Below are 26,761 nucleotides of genomic sequence, written 5' to 3'. Positions count from 1 at the left end.
ATAAGCTCAACAGTAGCATATATGAGGAGGTAGAGCATGCATGCAGAAATTTTTTCCTATGTATCAAAAAGTTAAAACACTATGCTTGGGTAAACTCTGGGACACATGCACTAAGCAGAGCAAAAAGGCTTGTACTGGATTTGGTTGATGAATATTAATTTCACACATGATTTTCCAAGCTTTTAACAAGCAACTGCAGTTATTACACAGTTTATCTGACCAAGTAAAATTCCTACAGGTATCCCTTAGCTATCCCAAGTTGAAAGGTCATTTAAAGCACTTTGCTTTTGTTTTTCTTTTTGAAGCAGAGTAAAAGTTTTATTTAAAGTTACTTACTTAAAGAGAGACAATGTGCAGGCGACCTCGAGAAGGAGAGGCACCTTGAAAGGTTTAAGTTTTATTTAAAGAGAGAAAGTGCACACTCAGAGAAAGGGGAGTGTAGGCTACTTCAGAGAGAAGCGCACTGAAAGATTGGGGAAAAGTTAAAGTTATGCACTTAGAAAGTATGGGCAACCTCAGAGAGAGGAGCGCCGTTTTTAAATATACTTACGTTGACTGCCTGTTATTGACTGTAGAGCAATTCCTATGACACATAAAGAAAAAATTTAGGTGTACAATTGTAATGCAGCCAACAAACATCTGATTGGGGCTAAGAAAAGTCAACAGATTTTTATATAGTAGTAATTAATTTTATAATGAACTCTAAAAATAACCAGCTTCAGTAATGAATTCAGTTTAAACGTGACATAATCTTTAGATTTTAAGAAGAAAGTTACAAACCCATAAAGAAAAGTAAACAAAAATTTGATCATGATAGGTAATGCCTAGAATATAATAACTGTAAACCAAGCAGCAAATTCTTATGATTTACAAAGTCTAAGGTCATGAAATAGTCAATATTAAGGTCAATAGTCAATTATGAAGCAAACCTCCAGCTGAAAGTTTGAGCCTTTTTTTCAGCAATATGAATTAACCTGATCCTTCCTCTCCTTAATATTTATTAAGCACTTACGATGTATCAGCCTTGTGTAGGCTCTAGAGATAGTATGGTGAAGAAAAAAAACTTTCACAGAGATTTAGTGGGACAGTGGATATTAATTAAATAATCAGATACATGCATGAAAACTGAAACTGTAATAACTACTAAGAGATATATGCTAGAAATGCCTCTGTTAAAGGTTCTTTAAGCTCTTCAGAGTACCTGAGTGAGGAATGCTTGAAATGTCTTGAATTTACTTAGTCTTCAAAGCATTTTCCTAAATATTACCTTTATTCTCATGAGTTTTTGTTAAAATCATAAATGTTAAAAAAACAAAAACCTCTAATTTATAAGTAAATTTATAGTTATGGGTTCTTGACTGATTTTCTTAAATCATCAAATCAACATTCTTTTTTATTCTCAAAGAAAACTCTTAAAGGTTAAGCAGGAAGACATAATGGTATATCACAGTCTTAGTAAGAGCACTGGGTTGGGGCTTAGCCATTTAATGCTGAAAAAAATCTGGACCAGTTCAACAATTACTAGAAATTTGGCAAGTTGTATGTTTACATAGCATCAATGTGGGCATTAGTTGCTCACTAGGTACTACAACTAACAACTTAGAATCAAGAAAAGTCACCCAGAATAATACAGCAAGGGTTTCAGTGGTGTTAACTGTGCCTTGAACTCAGTTCCCACAATGACAGCTGAGAAGCTATCCTGGAATGGGGGAGAGGAGGCCTGAAATCTTTCCATATCAACAGACAGTGTCTGGGAATGGTCACTGCTCACCTTAGACACTTGCATAAATGTTATCTGATTTTTTTAAATTACTACAGCCACTGGATAACTGCCAAGCTTTTAAACTAAACATCACAGTCCTGCTAGAAAGGAGGAGAAACATACACCCACAGTGTCTGAAAGTCCATCCTTGAAACACACAGTACCTGTATTTCCTGGTTTTAGATATCTAATTTTTCAGAAGTAATAAAACTCTTCTTCTTAAAAATCTTCAACAACTCCTTTCTGAAAACACAAACTCCTCAAAAAGGGAAGTGAAATTCTCTTGAATGTATTCTATGAACTCTCCCCTACTTTAATCTCAATAAAGACAAACTTTTTAATTCCCTGCATTGTAATATATTTTTATGTTTCTATGTATTTGTTCTTGTTTCCTTCTGAAACATCCTTCTCCATCTTCTTCACTTGGCTACCTTTTTTTGTGTGTTGTTTTAAGAATTCCTTCTATTTTCCAGAAAGCTCTTTTGGACTCTTAGACTAGGATTTCCCATGGTATTCTGGAATATCTCTAGCACTGTAATTTCTATTAGCTTCTTGATGAGTCTGATTCCCAAGAATGTGAGGTCACTGAATCTCCTACCCTTAGCACTGTGTATGGCACATAGGAGGCACTCCGTGAAGGTTTACCAGCTGAAGTAAATAATTATTTTTGTACCTTGTTGATAGCAGGATAACATCCTCTGGATGATTTCTGGTACTGGTATGCCTAGGTAGATGGACAGCTGATGGTAATCAAGGGAGATATTCTCAATGGGATTTTCCTTCACTTTGTCAATATCCTCTTGCTTCATCCCAAGGCGCAGAAGAATATCTGAAACTTTTTTCCAAATTGAATTGAATTGTGACTCAGTGAGACCATTCATCAAAATCTCACTAAGGAGGATATCCCTGTATTTGCACAGCCTCAGGATGTCTGCAGACTTAGAGAGATCAGAAGATGGTGGTTCCATATTCCAGCCTTTTTTGGGTGCAGGGAATACATTCAAATGTTTTATGAGAGCTAATAGGAGGTATAAGTCAAACTGTTTGGACTGTGGTAGCTCCTTGTTTGGGGGATAAAGCAGATGCCAAGCTCCACCCAAAGGGTGATTGGTCCAAAGATGGTTGTAGTAGGGTTCCAGCACATTCTTGTGTATAAGAAGCTCTTTTTTCAAAAGAGGGGGTGGCATAGCCTCATCAAATATTTGCCGGACAATGTCAGTACCAGAAATTATAATTACATGAAGCAGATGATAGAAATAATTATAATCAAGTTTGAAGATAGGCATTTCATCTGAAAATGAATTTTGAGAAGTCAAAACATTCCACATTAATGCTCTTTTTCTATGTGGCTCTGGCATTACATCCTACGTCCCTGAATGATAGGGACTATTTCAAAGAATGAAGTACAGTGCAGTGCTTTGCCACAGCCAGTGCTCAATAAGCATCTGCTATCAGTCTAGCTGTCAAAAAATCCAAACAAAAACAGTATGTTCCCAAGCAAAAGTAATCACAAAGACTAATTACCACAGAAGCCTTTCAACCATCCAAGGTTTTCTTCAAGTAAATAAGCTTTGGTATAAAAACCAAATGGCATAAAAGTATTAGGCCAGAATTGAAAATTCTGAAGATTGTCAAAAATGGTAACTGCCAATGTTTAATTGTACTTAGGCAATTATATTGTATCTTAATCAGCACTGTCCAGTAGAACTTTCTGAGATGAAAATGTTTTAGATTTGCACTGTCTACTAGCCACTAAATACTGGAAATGCTGCTTGTCTGACAAAGGAATTGAGTTTGAAATTGCATCTAATTTTAATTAATTTAAATTTAAAACCCGGACATGGCTAGTAGTTACCATATTGGACAATACAGAACTATTTCAAGACATAAATGCCTTGACTGCCCAAGAAATCCAATGCTTTGTACCAGCAGCACCCACATGGTGAATGTTAGAAATGCAGGACCTCAGGCTCCACCCAAATTGGAACCTACATTTTTTTTAAAAACCACCAGATGATTTAAATATATATTAAAGCTTGAGACACAATGATCTAATAATGAACCTCATGTTCTTACCCTCTCAAAAAATAAATTAATAATTAAGTAGGTATTTCATCAGTGAAATGGAATATGGCATGAGACTGAACCCTTCAGTATTTTTAAGGTTAGAAGCATTTCCAAATGAGGAAAATAGATTGAGGTAAATTAGAAGTAGTAAGAATTTGGTATATAATGGTATGTTTTTGGTATGATTATCAAAATATGTGCTTATCATAAAATACAACTTGGTTATTTCCTTCATGATTCTGTGTTTCAAAAAATTTTTAAATTACTATTATTGCTTGATATACTTGAATGCACAATGGAGGCAAGCAAGGTTACACAGCAAACGGCTCAGGGAACTTTCTCTGGGTTGTGAAACAAGGAGCTGGCTGGGAACAGGGACATCAATTCCCTCTAGCAAGAAGAACTGCCACCAAACTATTCTCCTTGGGCCCAGGAGCCCTTAAGGTCTCCAAGTGCCGAGCAGTTGGTACCTAAGTTTAGACTACTTGGCTTTGGGCCCAAAATATTCATTCCTTCCATTTCATTCTATTAACAGGGAATGCAACAAGGGAGGAAGGTTTGGTAGGGAATATCTGTTGAAGCCTAATCTCAATGTGTAGTCACAGCTTACACCAGACCTAGCAAACCTCTTATAGATGACAAATTAATGTGAGACCCATACACCTGCTGATTTTTCTGTGAATTCAATCCACACCAAGAGATGCTTGCTTGTGTAAACTCAAGCCCAGTGAATGACAAACACAAACACATGGCTATTAATGGCATGATGCTTAACAGAGCAAGTCAAAATTTTTAACACAGTTCTCAAGAGAAGACATATAGAAATAAAATAATACCTTTGGTACTAAATTTTAAACTGATCTTCGGTCTTACATCAGTATCAGTGATTTTCAGAGACATCAAGTTTTTATAACTGCAAGTGGAAAAAAATTAAGTTACAGTCAATACCAAAGTTAGTCAAGAGTTGTGGCATCAGAATGGCTTAAGTAAGTGAACATTTTCTTCTCCTCCTCCTCCTGGAAATAATTTAAAAGCAAAGGAGAAAAATGAACAAACAAAATCCACCACTGATTTTATAACCCCAAAATGTCACCATCACTGGAATTAAGAAGCAAGTCAAATTGCTAGATTTCATACAAAAAGAATCACATGACTAGCTTGCTTATTTGTAAGAAGGTTGTATGATAGCAGAAAAAAATAAATCTGCATTGTAAAATCCAGCAAACCTGGAACTCCTCTCTCAAGTCCTCCTACATCACAGAATTTTCTTACCATTCCAAGAAAACTCAATTCAATGCATTTAATAACTACTAATTTTAAAAAAGAGAAAAAGGAATTGGCATAGTAGCAACACAAATAATTTGAAAAAAACTGAGGGAAAAAGTAGCAATGTTTATTAAATAGAATAAGCACTAAATAAATGTTACCATAGCATAGATGGAAAAACCTGTGACCTTGCTTTGACATGAACTCTCCCACAGAAAACAAAACAGAACAAGAATACTGGACAACACTAGGACGTAAATTTAAAGAAAACCGAGATTTTGCTGGTGGCTGTTATTAACTGATTTTACCTTCAGCACCACCATAACACTACCAACCATCCACTATGATGCACGCTTTTTAAACTAATTATATAAGGTACTGGCAAAGATACTGAGTAAAAGGAATGCTCCTATACTGCTGGTGGAAGTGTGAACTGGTATAACCACTGTGAGAAAGTTTTGTTTTGCTGAAGATATGCATAGATGGCCTACTAATTCTACTTCTAGCTATATTTTCTGGAAGATCTTCTGCACATATACACCTGGAGATATATACAAGCATGTTCATCAAAGCACTGTTGTTATGGCCTAAATCTGGAAATAACTTATATATCTATCAGTGTAACTAAAATATAGTCATACAAAAAAATTATAGTCATGAAATGAAATACTGTAATTGTAGGAATGAATCACACAATGTATTATTTAAAAAATAAAAAAAGTGTTTAAATGTATATAAAGTTCAAAACAAAAAAATAAGAATACTTGTAAGTAATAATATGATGGAATTTTTTAAATATGTAGAAGTAAAATACATGGAAACAAATGTTTTAAAAGATGGGAAGAAATGGAAATATATTATTGTAAGGATCCTACACTATACTCTATACTTGACATAGTGTATTATTTGAAAACAGACTTTGATAAGTTAAAAATGTGTATCATTAAGTCCTACTAAAAAAAAAACCAAAAAACAGGAATATGATATTGTATACCATCTATACATCAATTAAAAAAACAGGAAAAACAAGGAACACATGGGGGAAATTGAAAACAACCAGGAAGATGGCAGATTTAAATCCAACCATATCAATAATTACAGCAAACTTACATGAAATAAACATCCCAATTTAAAAAAAGACATTGTCAAGTTGGATATAAAAAATGACCTATGCTGTAAGAAACTCTCTTTAAATACAAAACATATATAGGTTGAGCTAAATGAATGCAAGAGGATATATATCATGCAAATACTAATCCAAAGAAAATATAAACTAGCCAACAGATTTATGAAAAGTTTCTCAACATTACAAATCATCAGGAAAATGCAAATCAAAAATATATGCGATATCCATAACACTATTAGAATGGCTAGTATCACAAAGACAAGAGATAACAAGTGCTAGTGAGGATGTGGAGAAAACAGAACCCTTGTACACTATTGGTAGAAATACAAATGGATAGAGCCACTGTGGAAAACAGAATGGAGATTCCTCAAAATATTACAAATAGAATTGACCCAGCAATCCCACTTCTGGGTATATATTATATATCCTAAGGAAATGAAATCTTTGTCTTCAAGAGACAGCTACATCCCTGTGTTCACTGAAGCATTATTTACAATAGCTAAGACATGGAAACAACTGAAGTGTCTATCAATGATAATAAAGAAATGGATAAAGAAAATGTGGTAGAGTGTGTACACACACACACATGGAATATTATTCGGCCATTAAAAAGGCAGGAAATTCTGCCATTTGTGACAACATGATGAATCTGGAAGGTGGTATGCTAAGTGAAGCAAGCAAGACAGAGAAAGATAAACACAATATGATCTCACATGGAGGAGCTAAAACACTCTGAACTTACACAAACAGATATTGTTGGTTGCCAAGGGTGGGAGTATAGAGAAAATGCATAATGGGGTTAAAAGGTACAAACTGGGAAACCCATGTATGTCATGGTGACTATAGTTAACAATACTATATTGTATACTTGAAAGTTGCTAAGAAAGAAGATCTTAAAAATTATCACCACACAAAGTAAGTGTTAACTATATGATGTGTCAACTAACCTTACTGTGGTAATTATTTCACAATACATATATATATCAAATCATTACCCTGTACACCTTAAACTTAAACAATGTTATGTCAGTTTTATCTCAATAAAGCCAGGAAAAAAATCCCAGCAGCAATATGGAAAAAATAAATAGACCAACTGTTATTTATTCCAAGAAGGCAAGTTGATTCAACATTTGAAAATAATAATGTAATTCAGCATATTAACAGATTAAAGAAGAAAACTGTATGATCAACTCAGTGCATCCAGAAAAGCATTAGTTCAATATCCACTCATGATAAAAATTTTCAGAGAAGTAGAAAAAAAATTTCTTTAACCTAAAAAAGGGAATCTATAAAAAATCCACAGCAATTCATCACAGCTAAATGGTGAAAAATTGAAGCCTTCTCCCAAAGATCTGGAAAAGGCAAAGATGTCTGTGCTTACCACTTGAATTTGACATTGTAAAATGTTAATCTGTACAATCTTAGTAAATAAAATAATAAATAAAAATAGTAATAACCACTGCAATAATAAAAATAAAAAGCATACAGATTGGAAAAAATATAAATTCTTTATCCACAGATGACATGATTATCTGTAGAAAACCTCTAAGAATCTATATATAAGATATTAGAACTATTAAATACCAAGTCACAGGATACATGTTCAATATACACAAATCAATTATATATAATACAAATAGCTAGAAATAGAAATTTTCAAAGTATCATTTGCATAAGTATTAAAAAAATCAAATAAATATGGATAAATTTAACAAACATTTACAAGATTGTATACAGGAAACTACAAAACATTCCTGATAGCAAAGAATATCTAATTAAATGAAATGATACACCATGGCCATGGATGGAAAGTCTCAATACTGTTAAGATGTGAAGCATGCCCAAACTGATCTATAGATTTAAACAATCCCAATCAAAATCTCAACCAAAAGTCTGGAGACATTTATAAGGTGTTTCTAAAATTTATAATTTATTATGGAATAGCAAAGTATCTATAACAGGGAAAAAAGTTTTTAAAAATAATAAACTCATACCACCTAATTTCAAAAGGTAATACAAAGCTATAGTAATCAAGAGTGTGGTACTAGTGAATAGACAGGTAAATGAGTGGAACAGAAAAATGAGTTCAGAAATAGACTACATATGATTGTGTATGGGTGTATAGTGTGTGTGTGTGTGTGAGTGTATATCTCATCAATTCAAGAGGTAAAGTATTGTTTGTCATCAAACAGTGCTAGAACATCTGGATATCCATATGGGACAGATTGAATCCTTACCCTTATGTTATACCATATATAAAAAATAACCCAAAAAATGGATTATAAATCTAAATGTAAACCATAATCTATAAAAAGTTAGGGAAAATATAGGCTAAGTTTTTCAAACTATAGTTTATATACAATTAAACTCACTCTTTAAAAATATAGTACATTTAAACTGACATAAAATATCTTTGTGATTTTGAATTGCACAAAATTTTCTTAAATGGAACACAAAAAGCATGAAGCATAAAAGAAATAATGGATAAATGAGACTTCATTAAAACTAACAATTTCTGCTTTTTGAAAGATATGTTTTAGAAAACACAGACAAGCCACAGACTGGGATAAAATACTTTAAAAATACATATTAGATAGAGAACTTATGTCCAGAATATACAAAGAAACCTTACAATTCAAAAATAAGATTAAACAATCCAATGAAAAATGGGTAAAAGATTTGAACAGATAGCTCACCAAAGATAAACAGGTGGCAAATAAATACATGAAAAGACAGTCAAATTCATTAGTCATTAGGCAAATGCATATTAAAACCACAGAATACCATACCCACCTATTAATATGGCTGAAATTTTTTAAATTGATAATACCAGTGCAGGAGATGATGCAGAGAAACTATAACTCTCCTATAATATTGACAAGTTTGGTAAAATGTATAGTTTGGCAGTTTCTTACAACATTAAACACATACCATATTGCCCAGCAATCCTGATCTTAGTAATTTACCCGAGAAATGAAAGCATATGTGTACACAAACAACAATACATGAATACTTATAGCAGCTTTATTGTAATAGCCAAAACCCAGAAACAACTCAAATGACATCAACTGTTGAACAGATAAATAAGTTGTAGTACATCTATACAATGGAAGACTACTCAGCAACAGACAAAAAAATAAACTACTGATGCATGCAATAATGGAAAAATCTCAAAAGCCATTATGCTAAGTAAAAAAATCCAGATGCAAAAAGTTTTCCTACTATAGGACAGTAATGAAAAAAGCAGTATAATCAGGACAGAAATCCTGTCAGTGGTTACCAGGGATTTGAGGTTGAGGGGAAGGAAAAGACTGAAAAAGAGATTTTGGAGGAACTTTTTGGGAAAGAAATGTTCTCTGTCTTGATCATGGTAGTGGTTACCTGACTATATAAAGAAACTCATTTAAATGTACTATATTTTTAAAGAGTGAGTTTAATTATATATAAACTATAGTTTGAAAAACTCAGCCTATAAAAAAACTTCAGTGTTTAGAAATGCATTTATAATCAGTACATTTATAAACAAGACCAAAGAAATGATTACTGTGAAGGTCAGGATAAGTTACCTAGGAGAATAAGAGCTAGGGAGGGGCACACTGGGTGTTTCTGGAGTGCTGGCAAAATTCTGTTTATTGACTTGGGTGGGCCACACAAGTGTCTGCTTTATCATTATTTGTTAAACTGCATTTATATCTTGTGAGCTTTCTTTATGTATAGCTTAATAATAAAGCATTTTAAAGTAAAAAATATAGCCATTTTGTCACTGATTCATAAAGCCACATGAAGTAGCTCTTCCACTTTTGGTAATTAAAATCCAGTTACCAGATGATTCCACCATAGAAAACAAACTATAAAGCCTGGGAAACTACAAAAAGCAACTCCCTGAAGGCACTGGAGAGAGAAAGGAACAGATCAACCCTGTGAAGTAGCAGGATGCGGTGCACATGCTCAGAAGAAAGATGGAGAGGAATGCAGGAAATCAGTAAATTCACGAATTTAGAGCTTTTAGCCTGAGGCTAAGTATAGTCTAATAGAAAACAAAAACATCCTTGGCTGAAGGAAACAGAAAATTAAAGCCGAAGAACCATGGCTACTGAAGAGAGTGGGGGAATCCCAGAAAGGAAAGAAAAAAGAGATCCTTTCTAGCCACATCTCTGACTGACTGCAGAACCACACATGTGGAACAGCTCAAAGCAGTCTGGCTAAAGGCAAAAAAAATCTGAATTGAAACTGAAACTGCCATTCAAGAAAAAAAGAGTTCACAATTCATATCCAACCAAGTTAACTGCCCACCAAAACTAAAGTAATATACCCACTGCAGAATAATGGCATTCAGAATCTCTACATCTGTCATGTATTTATTGGGTGCCAGCTATATTATATGCCCAGTATCTATATGGCATTATGCTATGTACTGTGAATATACTAGCAAGCAGGATAAAATTCTTGCCTCTATAGAGGTTATAGTAAAAATGGAGAGGAGAGCCAAGAAAATATAATAGAACTTGGTAGATGTTTTGATAGAAGAAGTAGAAGGCATACATGAGAGAAACACTTTTTTCTTATCTAAGTAAGGCTTTTCAGAAGTTTTAACCAGGCAAAGCCAAAGGAATAGAGTATTCCAGGTAAGCCCTGGAGGCAAATAAATGTCACACTCAAACTAAAAGAAGCTCAGTATAGTTGGTGCATATATAGTAGGAAAAGAGATGATAACAGTGAGTTCAGCAGTGACCAAGGTGACAGAAGAGCCAAGAGAATGAGTCTAAACTTAATTACGAGAAATGAGAAGCCTTAAAGATTTTCAAGCACAGAAATGATACATTTCAATTTTCATTTTAGAAAAATACTGTTGGTGGTATGTAAACAAGAGACTGAAGAAAGGTAAAACTAGAGACAGAAAGACCAGGTAAGCTGTTTCAGAACTCCAAATGAGAAATAATAACTTCATTTAGTTTACTAGAGGTGCAAGGGCAGAAATAAGGAGGCATTTACAATACAATTATGAAGTTGAATTGGTTGGACTTAAAACGAAGTTACAGAGCAGTGTTGAGAAGAAAGATTAGGAGTTCAGTTGTGAGCAAATACAGTTTTCTTTCTGAGAAAAAGGACAATTCTAATGGTCAGACAAGCTTAGAGGTCTGGATGAGTTTTGAAAGCTAGGAGGAAGTTTTCATATCATAACAACCTACTTTAAATAACTAAGAAAAATAAGTTTTGTTTTAAGCAAAGGATATTCTCATATTTCAGGGGAAAGCATCCACATAATTTCTCCTTTCCTGATTTAGAATTTAAATGTCTACGAAGTTAGGAGAAAGGGTGAGACAAATGTTAGCTAAATGCAATTTTTTTCACACAATTAATACTACCGGTAAGTTTAAAGGAGCTCCAACAAGTGACAGAAACACAGAAGACAGAAGCAACTGAAAAATATACACATGCTCAGAAAAAATTATTTCAAGCTTACCTTGCTCCTAAATTTTCAATGGTTATATATTCATCCTTTCTCACAACTTCAAACTGCAAGTGATGGAAAAAAAATAGCCCTAGAGTAGTTCAATTTTCAAAATTCTTTAATGTTACTTCTTAGCCTTAACATTAAAAAAAAGGCAGTGAGAATGAAGCTATGGAGAATATAAAACAAATAAAACAGAAGTAATAACAAGATGAGCCATAACAATCCTAATCAAACAACAAACTAGAGTTGATCTTAAAAAGCAATTCTACTTTACATCACTACAGGATTTAAATGACAAATCAAAAAGAGCATAATCAAGATGAAGAAATACATAATGTATATTTCTATTTGTAATTTTGATATTTATAAACTAAAAATTCAACAAGACATTTCATTAATTAAAGAAATAAAATGAATACCATTTGAGTTAATTTTATATAATAGATAATATATGTGATATTCTATAAGTATTTTCATAGGAAGATGCTTAGAGACTAAAAGAGGTTCAGAAAAAAGTCTAAAATTATTTTTGACCTTCAATGGATTAGATTACTGTCCAAGCTCATGATAGATTTTCCTCATTGATATAGCTATGGCCTACTTTGTCTGTTTCTCTGGTTGTGTGTGTGTGTATCTCTTTTAAAATTTTCTTATTCTTAAGGACCTCTTAAATAAAAGCAATGAAATAAAAGCAATAAAACCAATCAAAGCAATGAAAAGGTCGGAAAGCTTAGTCATCATCAAATAGAAAGACTATGACTAGAATACTATTATGATTCCCAAATCTATTTGAAGTAAAAAAAAGATCATTACAGCAAAAAAAGCAAGAAAAACAAGAAATAGATACTCACCAGAATTTTGACAATTCCAGGTACATCACATTGTAGCATCCTTACCATGTCACCTGTACATCCTTCCTTCAAACATTTTTTCCCACTAAAACTCTAAAGATATTAAGAGAAAAAATAATAAATTATCAACAGAAAAAATACAGACAATAAAAATAGGAAAAAATCACTGATGCGCAAATCTGACTACATTTAAAGTTAGAAGTAGATGTTGCTAATATGGGTAAATGTAGTAACCACAATGTTGCTCATGTGAAACCTTCATAAGATTGTATATCAATGATACCTTAATAAAAAAGAAAAAGAAGTAGATGTTGCTAGATGGTAAAATAAAAGACATGAATAAACATTTGAGAGTTAGCTGTTCAAAAATAGTCCATTTCATTTATCAATGGATTTCCTATTTAAAATGCCTGATTGCACTTTTCTCTGTCATTATTTTTACTTCAAAATCTTCAAGTAGCTATATTACAGCCTAAAATCTATTTGCTGCCCCAAGGGAAAGCAACTTCAAGTAAAATGTTCCAATTAAGTAACTGTAAAAAGGAATACTGAATTTCTATCAGATACTTGAGGATTCCAGGGAAAAAAGATTAAAAATGATAAGTCTTTTCTCTGGTTCTGATTTGCTATATCCTCTTGTTATTTAGTTTTCTTTTACTTCTCTTTCTAAAGTTGAGCACTGCTGTTTGCCCTAGAAATCAGAGAAAGTGAGAAGTGCTTACAAGCTACTTAAAAAAATGAAATATAACACTTTATACAATGTACAATACAAGTTCATCTGTTGCATCTGTTAATCCTCACAACAATCTTATGAAGTTGTATTAGTATCCTCCCTCACTCTATGGTTTACAAAAATGAGTCTCAGAGCAGTTGAAGTACCAGCCTAATTAAAAAAAACTAGTAAGTAGATCAATCTGGACTGGAACTCAGATCTCCCAACTCCATGAACAATGTTCTTTCTACTACACCACAATTGCTTTGTAAGCATTTTCTGTTGTTTACACAATGTAAACACTCTAGAGCCAAACAGTACAGACCCAGTGTATGGTCATTAGCTCACTAAAGAGTAATTAAAATAGAATCAGGCTTTGGATTTCTACTTTAATTTTAGTGTCAAATAATTCAATTTAATTATGATGTTAGATAAATATAATTACAAACAGATTTTTGAAGATTTTAAAATTTATCATTGCTTTTTACCCTTAAAATATAAACTATGTAAAATAGTTTAAATGATATAATTATATAATCTCTGAAATTGTTTAATTGCCCTTCTTGTTTCTTAAGAAATTATATTCTTTGATTCTATGTCTTTATGTGAATATATGCAACAATATTTCTATTCTTAAGAGTTTATATAAGCTTCTAACAGGAAAGGAACAAATTAACAAAATCACTAAGCAGAGTAACTAGCAGAGTATCCCCTACATAGGTCTGTTTCATAAATGATGATGAGTAAGTAATAGTAAGGAGAAAAGCATCAGAGAGAATAGGGAAAGAAAAAAGAGAGGGAGAAAAGAAAGAGGAGGAAGAAACTGAGCAGAAGAAATGAAGGGGAAAGAGAAAAAGAGAAGAAATAAGGAAGAAATGCTGTAGCAAAACTTTGAAGGAAAAATATAATACCTGATCATTTTCACCTGGATATTTTAAATTCTTGAACTTTTTCCAACAAACTTTATGGAAATAAACACAACAGCTTTTACTGCACATCAACTGAAAAAAACCCTGGAAAAAATAAAAGTAAGTCAATGATATGGAAAAAGCAATTCATTTAATATAGAAAATATTACCTTAAGTCACTTTAAAAATTATTTTGTAACTAGATGAGTTTTCCACAACTCTCAAAATTTATTAACACACCACTGGTAATAGAGAACATTACAAGTCAGTTTTACATCATTAAGCCAAGAAAAATTTGTTCAGAAATAAAAGGCAGTAATTTGAACAAGTCAATATATTTTTCGTATGTTGTATACAACAAAATATCAGAAACCTAGTAACTGACCTTTCTAGAAGAATGTGCTATCTCCTCTTTATTTCCATTTTTATATTTCTCTTTTCCTCCAAACCCAGTTCCATACCATTTTTCCCTGAATCTCCTGTTACGAATCACCAGACCTCAGATTTGTTCTCTTAGTGACAGACAGTAAGCCAATACATCATCCTAAGGTATAGATTTATTGTCATTCCCAGTATGCCATCTATAGCCCTGCTTCCTTTATGTACCTGGACTGCTTGGATGACAAATACCTAAGTTTTGTGTCCAGGACTTCCTGCTGCTACACGCTACCTACCCATCTGATGGAACCCTGAAGCCTCCCTGGGAAGCCTTAGGACCACAGCACCAAGTCACCTAAATCAAGACTGAACTTGCCGACCTGGAGCCCTGCACTTCACCAGGTCCACTTTCCAGTACCTGTCTTACCCTAATGAATAGATCTTCTTTCTTCACCCCAACTACTGCCCAATTTGCTCTATACATCATGCCTTGCAGCCAATAATTCCATTATTTTTTGGAAGAGGTGTCATATTTTCACTGATGGTCACATCTCATCTTATCTTGTGATTTCCCACAATCTTATTTGGATACATCTTGAGAACTAGACTTGAAGTACTTTGCTGAATTTCTTCAAAAAAGGCTGGTTACCTTTTTTTCTCCAAGGCCCATAGAAAAATAATGATCACTGATGTAGTAACATAATTCTTGAGGAGTAACAACTTTTCTCTTTAGTAAAATGCAAATATTCTCAACCTATAAACATTTCTAACTATGAGGAATATTTTAGATAATTTTCACTCTATGATTATAGGGATATTAACTATGACCTGAGATACAAATATTACAAAATACTTGATAAAACTAATTCATTCTTTTATTAACTCACAGGGTATAAATAATTTCTGCTCACTAAGAATCTAAGTTTTAAGAGATTCAAACAATTTTTCAACTACATTATCACAGTAATTAAAGTAAGTTTTCTTTTTAAATACTGATGCAAATAATAATTTTATCAAGTTTAACATTATGATTACATTTTAAAAAATACTCAGTTGTTAATTATAGTACCTTATAATTGGTGTTCTTTAAAATGTCAGCTTCACAAGATCGCTCACAATCTAGATAACTGCAAATGGTCTGCTTCATTATATTATTTTCAGTTGTCTTGGTAAAATTATTAAGAAGATCCTACATTTAAAAAATAAAAATAAATCTCATGAATTAGTAATAAGGCAATTATTCCAATATTTTACCTTAAATAATATGTTCATTTCATATCCCTTTTTGAAGTTCTATGTTTTTTAAAAAATAGTAATAGAATGTATTTCCCTCATTTAAAGTAAAGAATATATAAGAAGGCCCTAAATTAGAAATACTGGGTTCCTTACTGAACATAAACATGGAGAAAGGAAAAAAGTTTATGTTTGAAGCTATACATCTCTTCATCATCCTAACCATAGCGTAACAGCTGGCAAGTTCTTATCAAGAATTTCTTGCGGTGATAATATAGAAACAATAAGTCACTGGGATCCCAAGAGAGTCTCTGCTTAAACTGGTCCCCAGAACACCACGTTGGCAGTGGGACTACTGCAGTGGTGCAGTATGCCACTCACTGTCTTTACAGGCAGAAGTATGGTACAGAAATATGCTTCCAATGTTCAGTTACAACGTGGAATGCAATTTCGTATTTCAAAATGCTGATTAAACATATGTGAAACATATTATCAAGTTTAACTTAAAAAAGTCCTTAGACTAGACCCTTAATACTATCCCTTACAGGATTAGTATTGCAAGGTTTCAAATAGTAGTATTTCTAATATACTGAGGTACTAACATGATAAATAAGCCTCTGCAGACTATTTCATGAATCTAGTCACCACTCAAAACATTCTTCCAATGGTATTCAGAATTTGATGGCTGATATTGAAGAATAAAGATGTTTTGACCAAATTGACTAGAACATTTTAAATATCAAGATAAAAGAAAGGAGAGGCATTTAAGGACTTGTCAGTATGAAGGCAGCATACCCTGCCAAGCTAGCCAATAGCCAAATGGAATGCCAAAAACAAAAGAATGGAACTCAGAGCATATGTGTAACTACTACAGTTTCACAGATCTCAAAACTAATAGTTTAATACTGATCTACTGATTCTCCTACTACAACTATTTCTTGTTCCTTATTCCTCATCTCCTGCCCCCAGTCTTTGGCATTCATTCATTCAACAAATATTCACTGAGTGCCTGTTATGGGCCAGTTGTTAAGGATACAGCAGTGAACTTAGCAAGCTAAGACAGCCTCCACAGGCCTTAACATTATTGTCATCTACCATTATTTATTTAGCTGCAAGCCAGAAATCCTGAAGTGATCCACTGCATAATGGATCCCATCATCCCTTACATTCAATGTATCAGCAAGTACTATTGATTCTTCTTCCTAAATACATTGCAAATTCTTTCATTTCTACCTCCACTGCTAACATTCTACATTTTACCTAGGTTACTGACTGTAAAGCTGCCTAACTGATCCCCCTCTTGCCCACCTATTATGCTCCAAAACACTTTCTACATAAAAGAAAAAGATACTGTCTGTTCCTTGCTTATCTTTTCAATGGCTTCCCCCTGTACCAGTCATCTCTGGTCCATCTCTTCAAATTCATCTCTATCTGCACTCACTCTAAAATTTACATGGTTTTATTTTTTCAGTTCCTCAGACTTGCTCTTCTAGGTTTAAGACCCTTTCCACATTCTATTTCACTGACCTAAAATGCTCTTTCCCTCACTCTTTACTGAACTAGCACTATTCTCAGTCTTCTGGTTCTAACTTAAATATCACCTCCCAGAGAGGCCATATATGCATATACACAATACACATATAAATACAGATATATTCAGGTACATGTCTGTGTCTGTGTGTTCTCCATTTTCTCTACCAGACCCTTTGTTTTCTTTAGAATACTAACTCCCATTTGTAACTATTTTATTAGTTTTTTTTCACTTTCTTAATCCTTCTTTACCTTAAATACAGAAACTATCAAAAGTCCTAAATTCTATAAATCATATAGTATTTATGGGTTTCACATAAAAAGTTAAGATAGAGTCTGAACTCCTTACTTGGCTTACAAGGCCTTCCATAATCTGGCTGACATATACCTTTAATATTTACCTCTAATAAGTTATTCATTGATGAAACAAGAACAGGATGTCATTTTTTTAAATGCTGTTAAGGAGGAGGAAAAAACATGGCGAAGTAGGAAGGCAAGGAGGAAACCTCCTCCCACACACACCAAGGGAGCAACTACACCAAATAAAACTGAACCTGATGACTGCAGAACAGACCACATAAACCTGGCAAAGAAGAGAAGAGAACACAGAAAAGGGTAAAACGGCAGAGCTTCCATCAAGCAGACCCCAGCTCTTCCCCCATTCTAGCCCACAGGCAGGAGGAAGAACAACACAGTGGGGAGGGGACAGTTGCTCAGGAACTCTGCATACTTGGCCTGGAAATCTGCTCTGGGAACACAACTCCATATTTCACTGGGTTCTGATGATTAGTGGGGCTGGACACCAAACACAGTTGGAACACTCTGGGAGGCTGAGAGTCCAGTCACTTATGGAGGACAGGCATGCCCTGCAGGTCCCACTAACACCCAAAACATAGGTGGCTGTTTGAAAGATTTGCCAGCAATGTGAGGGCTGTCAGAGGGGCAAGGGTTGGACAGAGCTCTATCTTACCCTTACCGTTATTTATTGGAAAGGGCAGGTGGAGGATACATTCCCAGTCCTCCCTTGGCCCAACAGGTCAGATACTCTCATGAGCCCCAGACACTACATCCCCCTTGCTGGAGGCTCAGCCCTAAGGTGCTTCCCTGTGAACCACAGGAGTATCAGACTTTACTGCCTGGTAGGAAGAAGGAGGCTTTCCCACCTTTCTTGGCCCTGTCTTGGTCCAATTTTAGAGAGGTGACTGCAGGAGCCAGCTCCTGGCGCTCCTTCCTCCCAGCAGGCAACCTAGCATGATGCCATGCACCTCACCACTGCCAGGGTGCACCCAAGCAACTAGCCTCTACCGCTGCATGCTCACACTCCTGCTGCCTTGCAACTCACCACTGCTGTGATGTGCATGTTGCCAAACAGTCACTCAACTGCCCTGCCCACACCATCCCAGCAGAAGCCATTCCTTTGATTACAAAGAACTGGGTGAGGCAAACTGCCAGCAACAGTAGACTGAGACTGAGACCACTGCTGACACACAGACTTTGCCCACCAATGCAACTGGGGCTGCACTGCAATGGAGAACCAGGCACTGGACAGTCAATAGTCTTGAGCTTCTGGGCACCAAAAGAAGACTTCTTCATAAAGCCATTACTCTCTAGACCAGGAAGCACAGCAGATCCATCTAATACACAGAAATAAACAGAACTCTGACAAAATGAGGAGGCAAAGGATTATGTTCCAAACACAACTACAGGATAAGACACCAGAAAGAGGGCTAACTGAAACAGAGACCACCAACCTCCTTGATAAAGATCTCAAAGTAATAGTCATCAGTATGGTCACCAATCTGCAGAAAAGTATTGAAAATCTTTGCAAAGACTTCAACAAAGAGACAGGAGAGCTGAAAAACAGCCACTCAGAGCTGAAATGAAATATACAAGGGAGACACTAAATAACAGATTGCTGCAAGTAGAGGAAACAATCAGTGAGATGGAAATTAGAGAACAAGAACACAATGAAACAAGAAGAGAGAGAAAAAATAATCTCTGGGAATGAAAGAATGCTAAGAGAGCTGTATAACTCTAAACAAAACAATATTTGCATAATAGGGGTACCAGAAGGAGAAAAGAGAGAAAAAGAGATAGAAAGTCTCTTTGAGAAAATAATTGTTGAAATCTTCCCCAATTTGGGGAAGGAAATAGGTCATGGAAGCACAGAGAGCCCCTAACAAAAGGAACCCTAGAAAGACAACACCAAGACATATAATAATTAAAATGACAAAGATTAAGGATAAGGAGAGAGTACTGAAAGCAAAAAGAGAGAGAAAAAAAGATTACTTATAAGGAAAACCCCATCAAGCTATGAACAGATTTCTCAACAGAAACTATACAGGACAAAGGGAGTGGCATGAAACATAAACTGTATTAAAACAGAAGGTGCTTCAATCAAGAATCCTTTACCCAGCAAGACTATCATTCAAATTTGAAGGAGAGATTAAATATTTCCCAGATAAATGAAGGCTTAAGGAGTTTATAACTACTAAACCAGCATTAGAGGACATGTTAAAGGTAATGCTGTAGATGGAAATATTCCTGAGACTAAATAGTTTTCACCAGTGAACTAAATCCACAGGAAATGTAGGTCAATTACTTACCAAGCAAGCACAAAATTAAAACAAAACTAGTAAAACCAACGATACATAAAATCAATCAAGCCAAACACAAAACGTGCAAATTATGACATCTAACATAAAGTGTGGAGGAGGAAGAAGAAAAAGGTACTCTTAGATTCTGTTTGAAATACAGCAATTAACAACTTAACATAGACTGTTATATAGTCAAGAAGGTATCCTGGAACTTTATGGTAAACACAAATCTAAAGCCTATGCTAACAGATAAACAAAAAACTAAAAAAGAGAAATTCAATCACAACACTAAAGAAAAACATCAAATAAAAAGAGACGAGTACAAGAGAGGAAGAAAGAAACAGAGGGGAGCTATAAAACAACCAGAAAACATTAATAAAATGGCAATAAGTATATACATATCAATAATTACCTTAAATGTAAATGGACTGAACGCACCAATCAAAAGACATAGAGTGGCAGAATGAATAAAGAAACAAGAACCAGCTATACAAGAGACTCATTTCAGACCCAGACATACACAGACTAAAAATGAAGGGATGGCAGAAGATATTTCATGCAAATATTTGGGAAAAAAAAGCAGGAGTAGCAGTACTTTTTTCCAGACAAAATAGATTTCACAACAAAGAAAGTAATAAGAGACAAAGAAGGACATTACATAATGATAAAGGGATTAGTCCAAGAATAGGATATAACCATTATAAAGATCTACACATCCATCACAGAAGTACCTAAATTTGTAAAACAAATACTAACAAAATTAAAGGGGGAAATAGATTATAACTCATTCATTTTAGTAGACTTTAACACATCACTCATATTAATAGATCAACCAGACAGAAAATAAATAAGGTAACAGAGGCACTGAACGATACATTAGATCAGATGGACTTAACAGGCACCTACAGGACACTCCACCCAAAACCAGCAGGATACACATTTTTCTGAAGTGTACATGGAACATTCTCCAGAATAGATCACATACTAGGCCACAAGAAGAGCCTCAATAAATTCAAAATGATTGAAATCGTATCAAGCAACTTCTCAGACCACAATGGTATGAAACTAGAAATAAATTACACAAGGAAAACAAGCCTACAAACACATGGAAGCTAAATAACATGCTTCTAAATAATTAATGAAAACAAAAATGAAACAGTCCAAAAATTGTGGGACACCACAAAAGTGGTTCTAAGAGGGAAGTATGTAACAATACAGGCCTACCTCAAGAAACAAGAACAATCCCAAATAACCAGTCTAAACTCACAGTTAAGGAAACTAGAAAAAGAAAAACAAATGAAACCCTAAGTTAGTAAAGGAGGGACATAATAAAGATCACAGCAGAAATAAAATAGAGAAGAATAAAATGATAGAAAAGTCAACAAAACCAAGAGCTGGTTCTTTGAGAACATAAACAAAGTAGACAAATCCCTTGCCACACTTACCAAGAAGAGTACACAAATAAACAAAATCAAAAACAAAAAAGGAATAGTCACAACAGATACCACAGAAATGCAACATATGTACCTCAACATAATAAAGGCCATTTATAACAAACCCACAGCAAACAACATACTCAATGGTGAGAAGCCAAAAGCTTTTCTTCTAAGATCAGGAACAAGAAAAGGATGTCAACTCTTACCACTTTTATTCAACATCATACTGGAGGTCTCAGCCACAGCAATCAGACAAGACAAAGAGATAAAAGGCATCCAAATTGGTAAGGAAGAAGTTAAACTATCACTATTTGCAGATGACATATTATACACAGTAAAACCCTAAAGATGCCACAAAAAACTGTTAGAATAACTGGATTCAGCAAAGTTGCAGGATACAAAATCAATACATAGAAATCTGTTGCATTCTTAATATACTAACAACAAATTAGCAGAAAGAAAAATCAGGAAAAGAATTCCATTCACAATTGCATCAAAAAGAATACCTAGGAATAAATATAACCAAGGTGAAAAACCTGTACTCTGAAAACTGTAAGACACTCATGAGATAAATGAAAGAAGGCAGAAATAAATGGAAATACATCCCATATTCATGGATAGGAAGAACTAATGTCAAAATGGCCATCCTACCCAAAACAATCCACCGATTCAATGCAATCCCTATCAAAATACCAACAGCATTTTTAAATGAACTAGAACAAACAATTCTAAAATTCATATGGAACCCCAAGACCCTGAATAGCCAAAGCAATCCTGAGAAAGAAGAACAAAGCTGGAGGTATTATGCTCCCTGACATATCATGTCACATCAGATAAGGTGGTCACTATCCAAAAGACAAGAAATAACAAGTGTTGGTGAGGATGTGGAGTAATGGGAACCCTTCTACACTGTTGGTAGGAATGTAAATTAGTGCAGCCACTGTGGAAAGTAGTAGGGAGGTTTCTCAAAAAACTAAAAATTGAAATACCATTCAACCCAGTAATTTCACTTCTAGATATTCACCAAAAGAAAACAAAATTCCTGATTCAAAAAGATATACATATGCACCCCTATGTTTATTGCAGCATTATTTACAATAGCCAAGATATGGAAGCAACCTAAATGTCTATAAATATGTGAATGGATAAAGAAGATGTGGTACACATACACAATGGAATATTATTCAGCCATAAGAGATCCTGCCATTTGCAGCAACTTGGATGGATTTAGAGGTATTATGCTCAGTGAAATAAGCCAGATGGAGAAAGACAAATACCATATGATTTCACTTATTTGTGGAATATAAAAACAAAGCAAAACAATGAACAAAACAGCAGTAGACTCACAGACACTGAAAAGTGACTGGTGGTTTCCAGAGGGGAGGGGTTGGGGTGAGTGGGTGGTTGTAGGGCATAAAGGGGCACAAGAATTCTCAATCACAATGTAAGTTGGTCACAGGGATAGCAGTACAGCATGGAGAATATAGCCAGTGATTCTGTAACAGCTTCCTATGTTGACAAATAACTGCACTATTGGGGTTGGGGGTTTAATAATATGGATAACTGTTGAACCATTGTGTTGTATATTTGAAACCATAATAAGATTGTGTATCAATGATACTTCAATTTAAAAAAAGGGCTGTTAACATTCGTAACAACAATTAAAAAACAAGCCTGCTGGTAGCTAACTTATTTATAACAGATTAAGAATATGTTTGCCAAGACCCTGAGCAGGATCATGGAAGCATTTAGCCATTCCAGACATAAATCATTAGTTATTTGATTTTAGTCAAGTATATGGAGAGAGGGCTGGCAGAGAATCCAGGGGAGCAAGAAAAGTGTTTAGGAGCCCAAGAAACTCATGGCAACAACTATTTTTGAAGCTGTAGAGACACATTTTTAACATTTTAACTAATATGACAGCACTAGTGTTATGTTAGTATAACATAATAGTATATTTTAGCATAGTGGCTAAATATCAACCCTTTGCAGAAAGATAAAGTTGAGAAAAATCTCCAAGATAAAAAATGAACAATTGTAAACAAATAATAAAATCAGAGATTCAGTCCAGGATATCAAGCATCTGAATAATAAACATTTCAGAAAAAAAGAGAAAATGAAGAAATCATCAAACAACATCCCAGAGAATTTTCAATACTAGGGATACACAGAATAGCTTAAAAACTCCTGGATGAAAAAAATAAAACAGGTTATAAGTAAAAGATTGACAATCAGAACATCAGATTTCTCAAAAGTAGTACTGGAAGCTAGAAGATAATAGAAACACACTTTTAAAATATGAAGGAAAATGATTTTCAACCTACAATTCTATGCCCATGCAAGATATAAATAATGTGTACAAAAATTAATTATTTTGAGACTTGCAATTTCTCAAAAAATTAACCTCCCAAGCAAGCACCCTTTTCTAGGAAGCTGCTGGATGAGTTCACCACCAAAACAAGGGAGTAAACATAGAAAGAGGAAAACTTGAGATCCAAGACACACAGGATTCGACACAGGAGACAGGTGAAGGATATTCCAAGGAATAAAGGGAAACCCTAATGTCAATTTAATAAAAACTTGTGAATATTGGTAAGATGGGGGAAGGGAAGTGTGTATGTGAAGGAGATATACAGCAGAGCTAATAAATCCTCATCTTCCATAGTGAGAAATCAAAAGATAATACCTAAATTGGAGATTTTTTTTTAAAGAGTAGTACATCTTTTCAAAAAATATCAGAGAAGTGCCTGGAGTTGGGAGAAGTTGTCTCTAGTTAAGAACTACAATTAGAGATGATGGACCACAACATGTTAATTTTTAAGTCTTTTAATATTATTTGATAAACTGAATAGATATATTACTTTGCATAAAATAAAAATTCACTAAAAAAGTTTTGATTAAGAAAAATGTTTTAAAAGAAGGCAAGAAAAGAGAAACCAAGACCAAGTAGGGACTGCTTTAAGTTGAACTTAACAGAAATTCAGTATTTTAAAGAAAAGTATATAATTATTACACTGTTAAACTAAACTTAAAAGTCACATGATTATCCTGACAAATGTCAAAAATTATTCTATTGATTACTGAGAGGTATATTAAAATAATCCACTGTGATTGCAGAGATTTTTCTTTCTCCTTCCAGTTCAGTTTTTATTCCATAATTTTTGAAGTTTTGTCATTAGGTGTACACAAATTTGAGTTGTAGTAGTTTCCTAGAAAATTGAATTTTGAACTTTTATGAAACATCTCTTTATTTTAAGGAATGCATTTTGCTTTAAAATCAACTAAAATATAAAGATTCAGAAAGGTTTAAAAGTAAAATTTTAGAAAGAGATGTGTCATTCAAACACTACAAAGAGAAAGCTAGTGAAGCTCTTCTCATATTAAACAAATTAAAAAATGACCAATATGGCTTATCAGATGGGCAAAAATTACCCAAAAAAATGAACAGCACTAAGAAGGTGTGGGGAAACAGAAACTCTAGTATTTTGTCTTAATATAAACTGGTAAAAACTTTCCGGAGGAAATACAGAGATATGTGTCTACAACTTCATAAGTCTATGAAAACTTGCTTCACAATTCCACTTTTAGAAATTTATCCTAAGCAAGTGTGAGAAATATACACTCACACAAAATGTGTGACATACCTCTCACAAAATGTGATAAATATACAAAGATCACTTTGCATAATAGTGAAAAACTGGAATGTTTATGATAAACTAATGTTCTATACCTCTCACAAAATGTGAGAAATATACAAAGATCACTTTTCATACTATTGAAAAACTGGAATGTTTATGATAAACTAATGTTCAATAGCAGGGAACTGGTTAAGCAAATTAAAGCAGGATTATATGATGGACCATGAAAAAAAATCATACTGTATAATAATCTAATTACTGGGAAAGTCACAATAATAAATTTATTTCCAGACTATAAATCAATGTATATAATATCATACCAGCTTAATAAAAATAAAATGAGTGTTTATACATGTGTGTCTGTAAAGACATCAATAAAAACTACCAACAATTTCTCCATTTGAAGAAATATGGATTAATTTTATAAAAATTTGGACATTTTTACATTTTTCATGTTTTTTAAAGTAAGCTTTTAGTACTTTTAAAATTTAAACCAACAACAGAATAATGGCAAATAACATTAGGGAAAAAAATATTAACTAGTATATTTATTTAGCTCCTATCATGTGAAGTAACGGACTAGCACAGCTTTTAAATTATCTGTTACTTGGAAATAAATCTTATTATTTGCTAACACAGCCAGCTCACTTCTCTGTACTTGTTGAATCATACATTCTGCATAGGTAATGGAATAAACGTTGTTTCTTATACAAAAGTGAATTTCCAATCAAAGAACGTGCTTACTATATAGAATCTGATATAGTGTAAATCATATTTGATAAAAGATGATTCTGACTAGTTTATAGTTGGAATGTTATTCTTAATTTCTTACTTTAAAAGTTGTAGGTAAATCTTCATCTTCTGTAGGATCTATGTCAAACCAATGATCATTTGTATCTCCTATTTCTTGTAAGCTTTTATGAAATTCTAGCAGTCCTCCATTATACCTGGAAGGCATTTTAAAATCAGGTTAGTTTGAATGAGACTCTGTAACTAGCTAGTTTACTAATAAAATAAGTAACCCTTTTTTTTTGTGGTAAGTAGGGTGGTGATAACCTCTGGCATGCTATAGAAATACAAATACTAGGACTCTCACCTGTGGTAGATTGGGATGAAATACAGGTGGAAGGGGAGGCAATAGATTATGTAGTAGCTCAAGCTTGAACAGTATGGGGGCCATGGTAATTAAAGGGATTGTAGAGTTGGTTGGCTTTTGTTTACTGTCTTGGAAGCCTTGAGGAAAGAGAATGACAGGCACAAGTCAGCCAACTATTGACTCAGGATACATTGTGGAAGACAGAGGCCTCTATGGCAGCATTTAAAGAGACCCTCATCTTCTGTAGGCATAAAGATGATCTGTGATGAAAATCAGGCCCAGATTTAATCACAAGGTGGAACAAACCGCAAAAGAGACCAAATGCAAAAATTTAGCTACTATTAACTCATGACCAAGAAAACTAAAAGGCCTGTATAGGCAGACTGTGCTGAAAATGAGATCTAGTATTTAATTTTAAGGATATAACAATAGCAAAGACCAAAAGCACAGCCTCAACAGGACTATTACACTAAAATCAGGACTGTGATAGGGAACAAGTAGACCCTGAGATCTGGAATGGGGACATTTTAGGTGAATATGCTTAGAAACAATGACTCCCTAAATTCCCCTGAGCCCTCTGGCTGACAAGGACCTCTTTCTTGCTAGAGTACAGTAGAATCCCTTTACTTCAGGACCATGCAAAAAAAAGTCTGAGGTACATGTCTCAAAGACGATGCCCTTCCTTTTCAAGATACTCATTTTCTCT

General features: G+C 34.0%; 1 protein-coding gene across 2 annotated transcripts in view; it reads right to left on the bottom strand.

Annotated features, from left to right (window-relative positions):
- The window catches only part of DZIP3 (DAZ interacting zinc finger protein 3), a 103,545-nt gene that overhangs the window by 46,719 nt on the left and 30,065 nt on the right, over nt 1-26,761 (bottom strand). For both annotated transcript variants that reach the window (XM_057502441.1, XM_036930785.2), the window contains exons 8-15: nt 25,792-25,906; nt 15,595-15,714; nt 14,151-14,252; nt 12,528-12,620; nt 11,686-11,738; nt 4,666-4,742; nt 2,436-3,053; nt 551-583 (exon numbers count right to left, since the gene is read on the bottom strand). In XM_057502441.1, coding sequence (XP_057358424.1) covers nt 551-583; nt 2,436-3,053; nt 4,666-4,742; nt 11,686-11,738; nt 12,528-12,620; nt 14,151-14,252; nt 15,595-15,714; nt 25,792-25,906 — 1,211 coding nt within the window. The remainder of the gene's footprint in view (nt 1-550; nt 584-2,435; nt 3,054-4,665; nt 4,743-11,685; nt 11,739-12,527; nt 12,621-14,150; nt 14,253-15,594; nt 15,715-25,791; nt 25,907-26,761) is intronic.

This window comes from Manis pentadactyla, chromosome 1 (genome assembly GCF_030020395.1).
Source record: "Manis pentadactyla isolate mManPen7 chromosome 1, mManPen7.hap1, whole genome shotgun sequence".
Taxonomy (NCBI): domain Eukaryota; kingdom Metazoa; phylum Chordata; class Mammalia; order Pholidota; family Manidae; genus Manis; species Manis pentadactyla.
Note: the sequence above shows the minus strand (reverse complement) of the source record. Positions and strands in the feature narration are given on the sequence as shown.